The sequence below is a fragment of the Ceratina calcarata genome, unplaced genomic scaffold (genome assembly GCF_001652005.2).
Source record: "Ceratina calcarata isolate Rehan_Ccalc_2016 unplaced genomic scaffold, ASM165200v1 scaffold436.2, whole genome shotgun sequence".
In the NCBI taxonomy this organism is placed as follows: domain Eukaryota; kingdom Metazoa; phylum Arthropoda; class Insecta; order Hymenoptera; family Apidae; genus Ceratina; species Ceratina calcarata.
Genome location: NW_017167384.1, coordinates 768940 through 778475, shown reverse-complemented (window position 1 = coordinate 778475; position 9536 = coordinate 768940). Strand labels below are relative to the sequence as shown.

At 40.0% G+C, this 9536-nt stretch overlaps 3 protein-coding genes across 4 annotated transcripts in view; 1 reads left to right on the top strand and 2 right to left on the bottom strand.

The window, feature by feature from the left end:
- The window catches only part of LOC108626995 (protein phosphatase inhibitor 2), a 7503-nt gene extending 4836 nt beyond the window's left edge, over window positions 1–2667 (bottom strand). Inside the window, exons 1-2 of the mRNA XM_018027995.2 lie at window positions 2114–2667; window positions 1560–1730 (exon numbers count right to left, since the gene is read on the bottom strand). Of these exons, the coding sequence (XP_017883484.1) occupies window positions 1560–1730; window positions 2114–2193 (251 nt within the window). The 5' untranslated portion in view covers window positions 2194–2667. The remainder of the gene's footprint in view (window positions 1–1559; window positions 1731–2113) is intronic.
- An 866-nt stretch (window positions 2668–3533) lies between these two features.
- Window positions 3534–6393, top strand: ZnT86D (solute carrier family 30 member 7). Its single transcript, XM_018028083.2, has 2 exons — window positions 3534–3706; window positions 4046–6393. Exon 2 carries the CDS (start codon window positions 4093–4095, stop codon window positions 5155–5157), a length of 1065 nt encoding a protein of 354 aa, XP_017883572.1. The 5' UTR covers window positions 3534–3706; window positions 4046–4092; the 3' UTR covers window positions 5158–6393.
- A 75-nt stretch (window positions 6394–6468) lies between these two features.
- Window positions 6469–9536, bottom strand: part of LOC108626994 (uncharacterized) — a 97492-nt gene continuing 94424 nt past the window's right edge. For both annotated transcript variants that reach the window (XM_026815238.1, XM_018027994.2), the window contains exons 10-11: window positions 9063–9272; window positions 6469–8474 (exon numbers count right to left, since the gene is read on the bottom strand). In XM_026815238.1, coding sequence (XP_026671039.1) covers window positions 7836–8474; window positions 9063–9272 — 849 coding nt within the window. In that variant the 3' untranslated portion in view covers window positions 6469–7835. The remainder of the gene's footprint in view (window positions 8475–9062; window positions 9273–9536) is intronic.

Sequence of the window (9536 nt, the reverse complement as noted above, 5' to 3'; positions counted from 1 at the left end):
CCTTTTCATAGATATTACCTACGTGCAGTAATGTATGAGCAAACTGTTAAAGCTGCTACCTGTCTTACACACATTCACCATCTTTTACCAACAACAAAAGACGATGATCATACTAAAAGTAAAATCTCTTTAAAATATATCAACTTATGATATTGACAACTATAATGAAATGGCTTATCAGATAGAAGAAGAAACATTTAATAAACGAACGATGATTGCACGGAAGTGATTAATTAGGATAACATTCATTCATAATAATTATATAAGAAACTGAAAAAGGATCATGACGTTTTTTCAAGTATAACATGATGTATGCGTGTGTAAAAGTGTATAGACTGTTTTTATGATATTCTCAAATACTACTATAGTGCTTGAAACTAACTAAAGCTATTTGACTATTTCTTTTCTCCTCTTCCCTTGTGCATGCCAAATGTCGTTTGAGTAACACAAGACAGGAATACATTGTATATATTATTCTAAGAAATGGTATAGATGCAAACGAATTTAGTGGGAGACGTGTGACATCGTAAAATATCAATTAAATCATAATAGCAAATAAAATTACGACCGTGGAATCGATTTAATTGCAGAATATTTGCCGAGATCAATTTCTTAGTATTATTCATTGCAAAAATTGGATGCAGTACGGAGAAGATCTCTTATGTTATTCGCGGAACATTTACAAATTAGATTGATACAGGAATTTGAAGCATACATAAAAGAATGTAAAGATACGATCGATGTATGCGCATTCAATTTTGACAATTAATAACATCGAAAAGAATTTAAACAATTTATAAAACCACTGCGTTATATGTATAATTCTCGGCACCGGGATGTTACATACCTTCGGAAGTACTCGGTATGTGTTTCTTGGCGAGTGTATTCGATTAAAATTGTAATTTGCAAATGAACCGTCTTAAAGATCGATCCTGTTTACTTGACAATATTTCGTTTTCAAATTTAAATAACATTCTTTGTTCGAGCAGTTTTCCACACAAGTACCTCATTATTTATTGTGCAGAATTACTGAAAACAACAAAGAAACATAACTCCGATAAGCAAACGAGTAGTACCGAATCTGTCTATCTCTAAACGCATTTTGAAACTTACCGATGAAGATTTATTCCGAACAGAGAAAAGAATAAATCAATATGATATTTATATACGTTAATTCGCACGACATTCCGACGCTTCGGCATTATACATTTATTCAGGGTACAACATACCGTATACAATATTTTACGTTTTGCAACATCCAAATGAGAGGTAACTACAGAAACCATTCATGTATTACTTGAAATTCTTCCTATTAACTATTTTCGTCAAATGAAATAGTAAAAGTAAGAATGTATTGGCTCGGTTTGTACCGATGATCTTCGATTCTAATTTCTTTCACTTACAATCTAAATTTCTAAGGAACTACTCCTAAACTTACTTATTCATTTGGTTTAGTAGTGATACTTTGATTAAACGAGAGTATAACGTTTAAGCAAAAGATACGGTTTATACGATGGTTTATACTGATGGTTTATAATGAAATTAATCAAAGTACTCACTTGGCGGCAAGTGCAGTGGAATCTAATTGATCAAACTCAAAGTCACTTGGCACACCTTCATAGCTAAATGGGGTTTTCGGCTCGTCGATCTTCATGTGACCATAATCTTTCTCTGGAGGATGCAGCGTCGCGATTATATTCATTTCGTCCCACTTCGTCTCTTTGCTTGGCCTATAAACAATATTTTTATGATTAAAATTTCTCTTCATGATAATTTGTTTATTATTTAGAATAGTAATGGATATTGTATGCAACAATTTAAATGATGCGAGCAAGTGATATATCGAGGAGATTAAATAAAATCGTTAAAATATAGGCAGACGATTGTTGACTTGGAAATTAGGGAACATGATAAAAGCAAAGTACATACAGTAAAAGAGAATAAGATTGATTTTAATTCGTCTAACCTAGTCGTACTAGACAGTAGATAATACTATCGTGCTTTTCAAGTGATGGAGAAGGTAACCTCAGATTCAAGATCGTATATCCTCGCAGCAAATAAATTGCGTTTTCGACGCGTGATCAGTTCGTATGTGTGAGAAAAAAAGATTTACCGGGGTAGGTCCGGATTATCGAAGCTGCTGGACGATTTTAAGATTCCTTTGGGAGGCCGTTTCGAAAGATTATCTGCCATTTTGAAAATAATTAAAATTCACAGTCCACACTTATAAAACATGACGAAAAACTGTTCCGAACACGTTGCAATTTCTGTCACAGAGACGATTATCACTCGAACTGGAAATACTTCCGGACGGACAAGTGTTTACAGACGATGACGATTTAAAACTACCGGAATAAACAATTTTTATTTTAAATCGTGAAATCACGGTCCGTGTTTGATGCCATGTTGCGCGAAACCTTGCACTTTACGTGGTACAAACGAGTGCAAAGTGTTTTGCAGAATGTACGCATACACATACATAGTAGTGTTACACAAAAATAGATAAGGCTACTTGCATAAATTTACGAACTGATTAATATATTTTTATATTTATTGACAGTAATACATGTGCGTTTGATTGTTACATATTTATGTAAATTATAAGTACAATCATTTTCTACAATTTTAACTGGGATCAACTTCAGATTCTTCACATCTTTGAGTTAGTGAATATCTATAGAAATGCGTGTATGCGTAGGTGGAACACCGTCGACACTGTCGACAGTGCAGTAGCTAGCCGTCGACAGTTTCCAATTCTCTTTCTTCCTTTACGATTGATCGAAATCAATAAAAACAGAACAAGAATAAATTTATTCTTTACTTTATCGCATGTGTAATAAAAGAACTTTTTCCTATACAATCCCGTTCAGGTTTACTGCTGTCCTCCTCACATCGCTTGAACTTCTTTTTTGCACCATCGCTTACTCCCAGCCCAGCTCCAGTGACCCACTTCCCTACTGGCGGCAAGGCCTCCGCAAGGCCAGGCGCGGTTCTAGAAAAAATCGGATCAGCTGCTAAATTCAGTCAAAATCTGAAGGCCTATATCACAGATTGAGATATCGAAATCAAAGAAAAAAAGATTTTTCTCGTCTTGATTTCCTCTATCCACCGAATGGGTTTCTACTCCGAAATTCATTCTTTCTCTATCGATTTTTCACAAAATATTACGTGCTTACTTTCCGATGTTATTTTAAATGATTTTGGGAAGGCAATATCGTATATCTTACTGATCGTATCAGAAATAATGTGACTTGTTCGTCAACGATTCGTAATACGCGCCGTAATGCTGGTGGCAGAGTAATAATAGAATAGCAGTCGCCGGAGTAGCCTTCATTGCGCGTGGGCGTGAATTCAGGAATGCCAGAATGTAGGATTTCTCCTCTTCTCAAGCTGTCCCCTACTACTTTTTTGTGCCCCCACTTACGTTATGACATGTCTAATAATGCCATATGTAAGTGGGGAGAGCACATTGAGCATACAGCAAAATGCAGTAGTGGGGAGAGCTCGGGAAGAGGAGAAATCCTACATTCTGGCATCCCTGGGCGTGATTGAAGACGGGCGAATGTACAGCATGGAGCCACGTCGAGTATTTTCCGGCCCCGGTTTTTCGCATCTTTGACCCGTGCAGAAAATGTGTTCGTGATAAAAATAATTGTACGGTGTAGCGCAGTCAATCGAGAACGTCTGTCTGTAATTAGATGAGAAGGTAACACCTCTTTTTAATGATATCGTTAATCACCGATTAAGGTTAAAACAGCCTTTCACCAATGCGACGTGTCATTCGTGCTTTTACACTTTTTACCGTGATTAACTATAATTAAAAGAATCTGGTTGGTCATTGAGAACGCGCTCGTTCATCTTGAACAGATGCTTTTATTCAAACTCCAGCATCAGCGATTGTCATAACGTGACGTTAAACTCAGCTGTGCATGTTTGTCCATATGCGTACGACACATTTTCGATTGTATCGCGCGATCGTATTTATCTAATAAATGAATTTACGTTTAAGGATCGATTTCAGTGTGTAATTCGATCTTCTTTGCAGTTCCTGGGTAAACTTCGTCGATAGAAACAGTATTGGTAACGAGGAAAATGCTTCCGCTTTCGCACAAAGACTCGAAGAATCTTGGAAACCGGATAAAGGAGAAGATCCTGGGATGGAAACGGTTGATATTCTCCGACAAGAACACCAGAAATTTATTTCTATTCCTTATATTAAATTTGTCGTTCGCGTGCGTGGAGCTGATGTATGGGATATGGACGAACAGCTTGGGTTTGATATCAGATAGTTTCCACATGTTCTTCGACTGTACTGGTCTCTTGTTCGGTCTGGCTGCGTCGGTTATAACAAAGTGGAGGGCGAACGAAAGATACTCCTATGGCTACGTCAGAGCCGAGGTTCTAGGCGGTTTCGTCAACGCTCTACTCCTATTTTTTATCGCCCTGTTCATTATGTCGGAGGCCGTTGAGAGATCCATAGAACCTCCGGAAATAAAACACGAACGGCTCTTGGTCGTGTCTATACTAGGGTTGTTAGTCAATTTGGTGGGAATGTACGTGTTTCGGCATGGGCATGGACACAGCCATGGCATGGGTCATGGTCATTCCCATTCTCATTCGGGCAGCCACGCACAGTCCCACTTGAACCACAGCCACAGCCACAGCCACGACCATCATCACGATATAGAAATTGATCCCTCGTTCAGCGGTACCAATTCTCAAATTATGAAAGGCGTCTTCTTGCATATCCTAGCGGATACTCTAGGGTCCGTAGGCGTGATCATCTCGGCGATACTGATGCGTCTGTTCGGTTGGTTCATCGCCGATCCGATCTGCTCGATGCTGATCGCAGTATTGATAGTTTTAAGTGTCGTCTCGCTGCTGAAAGACTCGTGGGAAATACTGATGCAAAGGCAGCCGGCCGTGTTGGATCACGTCCTGCCGCAGTGTTACAATAAGGTGACCCAATTGGCCGGCGTCTACAGCGTTCAAGAGCCGCATTTCTGGACGCTCTGCTCGGATGTGTACGTGGGATGCTTGAAACTGGAGGTGGCTCGATCGGTCGAGCCGAAGTACGTCGTAGCGCACACCCAAATGATTTTCCAAGCGGCCGGCATCAGGCATCTGACCGTGCAATTAGATTACGCACCCATGTGATCGACGAGAGACACGAGCGTAATCAAGTGTTCTTACAAGTGCTCCAAGACTGTATTCATCTGTGGAGTTTGCCAGAAACGAGCGAGGAACGTCGCGCTGGTGCAAAATATTATTGCCATTTTTAAATTGTGCGGGAGCATCATTCCGAGTAACAGTGAATATCACTTTCGATTACAGATCATTTAAAATATCTGTATGGGTCTTAAGAAACAAACTGCGATGAACCGTGACTCGGGATATCAAATATATTCCTAAGGATCATCAATCTCGTCGTCGAATTAGCGCATTTAACAATTTGTATTCTTCGCGGATTTTAATTCTGTCCTTGTACATATTAGATATTAGCCCATCTGTATCAGGTAATTTAGTTCAAAACTTCAATCCTGTACCATTTGTTGATCGAGAACCGTAATGTTTTTTGTATTATCGTATGGAAGCCTTTATATCGAAATGCATTTACATTTTGAGAAACCGAAGGTGCGTTACATTATACTTTTTTACCCTTGCCGAGGCAGCAAACACTTTTTTTACATCGCTTTTGTTAATACGTTCGTTAGTACTTAAAAGACCAGTCTCGAACATTGTGGTCAAACGTACGAACGATTACACTTGGTGTGGCCATAACTGATTACGGATAGCTCCGAGCAGCTAGTCGTTATAAGAAGATCGTGAAATATAAATCGTATATAAATACAGCTTGAAAAATTGTAACGTAAACCCATATTCTTCCGTTTAGACGAAGCTGCGGTTTTCTGCCTGCGTAGGAACGCAATGTACTCGTATCTACAGAATTTAATTTACAAGTAGATGAGTTCGATTAAAAATCCGATCGTTAGCAGTAGAAGTCAATTCATTTAGCATCTCATCAATTTCATCAAAAAGATTTGTAAGTGCGAACATGACTAGGACATTCCATTATTATTACTGTATACTTGAGATTGTGATGATGCGAGCCAAACTTGTAGGGTATCAAAAGAAACTAACTTTTTCTAGCAACGATATAGAATCTTTCTATTGAGAGGTATTTTGTACGATTGTTCGTACACACGCGAGGCGACCGAACTATTTTTCAGACTACTTCTACGAAGAAGTGATGCGATTTCCGAGATGAAAGTCAACAGTTGTTACGTTTTATTAACATGATTGTATAAACGGGGAAACAGGAAGAGTTCATTACTTGCTCTCGACGTGAATAGAGTGCAAATAATAATAAAGAGAGATACTTATATACCGATACCTGATCTCTTCTGTTTGTAGTATCCATCCTGGATAAAACGAAGGATAAATTCCTAATTGACTTTCTGTGGAAAGGTAGACGAACATCTTCAAACACATATTACATTTATTTGCGAAGGATATGTGTACACATATATAAATACATAAATATTTATAATAAAATCGCTGAAGTTGATGTCTCACGCGAGCGCGAGACGTCAACGTCAGTCTCCCACCGCTTTCGAGTTCATTGATTGAAAACGGCATCACGAATTATAACGGGTCCAATTTCGACCGGGGGGGATGCGGTGTCTTTATTTACATAGCAAACTATCAAAAATGAAAAAACGCCAGCTTATCTATAAATGGACAATTAAAAAGGTCCATCCTTCACCGTCTAAGACGAAAAATCGAGCGAACACCGCGAAACTCGTATCGTCGCGTAAAAGCTGAAACGAAACTGACTCGTCGATTTGCTTCGCGTTCAAATTGTATTTAAGTTTATGGCAGTATAACACGTTTTCCATCGTGTTCGCAAAATTCTTTTGGTTCGGCGAATAAAAATCGTCGTGCCTCCCTTATCCTAAAAAATGAACTCGTGATACAATAATAATCGCGATTAAAGTCTACGTGATTTGGCAGTTTCTCGTTTTCCCTTTTTGCTGTTTAGTTTAATCGTAACGTGAATCTGAAACCCGACGACACTCTGTGTTTCTTGGATACATTTTTCTCGTTTCTATTCTACTATAGAATATAATTTTATAAAATCTCTTTCAAGTCTGCAACATCGCGCCCCGCCGCGTAAAGCCATTTCACTCTTGGATCGTCGATTGGAAAATGCAATCGGATCGTAACATTTAATAAACGTGTGATCAGAATATACTAATAATAATTAATGCGGTTAATCATAAGGTAATGACAATAATAATAATAATAATAATAATATATTACTCTCGGAATCTCGTATTTTACAGTTTATCTAACAACAACGAATCTATGTAGTTTGCAACAGCCTCTTTAAATATATTCCAGTAATACGTGTGTTGGTCTCGCGATCATTTTTCATCTGCTCGAAAGGATTAACTTCTCTAAAACAAAGACCTCTTTGCTAGGATCGTGTCCAACTTCTTTCTGCGTTCAATCGACTGCTAACACTATCTCTACATATCGTTAGGAAACGCAGAAAAGGAAATCACAGTAGTAAGACGAAAATCCGCAAAGTGTTCGACCTCGATCGATCCATCCTTTATTCGTTCCTCCCCCTCCTGTAAATATGTCTTCTTACCCTAGGTGCCTCTTATGGCTAAAAACTATGCGTTTAGTTTCTTCGTTCTCTTCGAGATCCGTTTCACCGGATCCAGGACCCACAACTCAATTACTTTCTCGTTTCACAATCAAATCCATTATGATCACGTCTCTAGCGATCAAACAATTAGATCTCAACATCGTCGGCCGTCGAGTTCTCACTTCTTTTTCCCCTTGCCGTTCTTCTGGATCTTAGTGATCTTCAATCGGCAATTCGATCCTCCCGTGTATACGACTTCCGCTCTTCCTCCTTCCTCTATAGCAGCGACCAACGCTTTCACCGACTTCACGTGTACATCTTTAATGCTGATATCTAACGAAGTGCCCGGGAAACGGTCCCTGACGCATTTCCCGATACTCGTGGCCTGTGTTTCCGATAAATCGACCCCGTCCAAGCACAGCCAAGTCAAGTACTGAAGATGAGTCAGGATCGTTTGAACAAAGACGTGCTCCATCTGAATCTTCTTCGCGCTATCGGTCATTATCAGCCCGTTGGCCTTCAGGAAGCTCAGGTTACAAAGCTTGAGGTACTTGGCGATTTGCCGCATCGTCTTCTCGCTGTCGTCCAACGTGATCCGCCAGAAGTTGATCCTCAACGATTGGAGGTTGCGAAAGTGCGAGGAGAGACAGGAAAAGAAATGTTGGAGGATCTTGTCGTCGATGAACAACAACGAGCCGCTGCTACCGCCTATCGTTGATTTATCCAGCGAGAGGTCCAGTTCGCTCAAGGCAGTGAAACCAGCCAAAAACGGCAAGAGGAGAGGACCGCGCAGTGCCAGCCGATCGTTGACTGTTACCTGCAATCAGAAATAAAACTATCTCGTTCCTGCATTCGTTTAGGATGCATTTTACCTCAACATAAAGTTCAACATAAACGAACAAGTTCATTTCGTCCGACGACTTAGAAAACGAATGCAGGGTTTAAGAACTGATGCCTTATTGCGCGTGATTTTCTGCTAGTTTACGTAAGAAACCGAAGGCGTGTTGGATCGCAACCGAGCGTGGTGGAGAACCAGTTCCGGATGAATAATCTACTCGCGGTTGGAGATGACCACCGGCCAGACCGCGAACGAATCATCATCAGACCTCAAGTTACGAACAGGGCTCGGGTGTCTCGAACATGTCGTGTCCAATGCGTCGAGAACACGATACCCATTCGCATACTTTTTTTCACAGATTGAGGATCGAAATAATCGAGTGGAATAGGATTATGGGTCACTCTGGTAATAATCTGCATCCGAATCGGGGATCAATTAACGTCCAAAGAGAGGCGGAAAAGCCGCGTTGCTTTCGACTCGTTAAGACGATCTAATTCGTAATTACAAAACTCGCGGCAAGTCAGTGCGACGGATCGTCCTTTTCATCTTGGAAAGAGGATTACTTACTTGAAAACCGGCTAGTCTCAGGAACACAATCGCGGGACAAGCCGGAGGAGGCGCCGCTCTTAGAAGCTCGGCACCGGCGTCGTCCCGACGACCTAATCTCGCCAAAGGACCCTCGTGCACGGCCAGATGCAGTCGCGCGTTGCACAGGCTCAGCTCGCGGACGCTCGTGTATCTCAGCAGCTCCGAGAATACCGACAGACTGTCCGCCTCCTGAAACCCACGTCGTACTTTGCTTCTCAATCGAAACTCGATGGTTTAATCAATTATTAAGGATATATAGGCTACATACTTAAACAATGCTAGCATGTTGAATTTGTTATTATAGATTCCTATTACTATTAAAAATCTAAAATTATAGTGATTTCAAATTTTTCATAGGTAATAGTATCATCTACAACTTTTATTCGAAGCATTTGTCGAAATTCCGTGAAAAAAAAATTTTCGATTTTTCCGAGATTTTTCCAAGGGGTACCC

Coding starts and splice junctions, on each gene's coding strand:
- ZnT86D (XM_018028083.2), top strand. CDS start 4,093: ATGCTTCCGCTTTCGCACAAAGACTCGAAGAATCTTGGAAACCGGATA.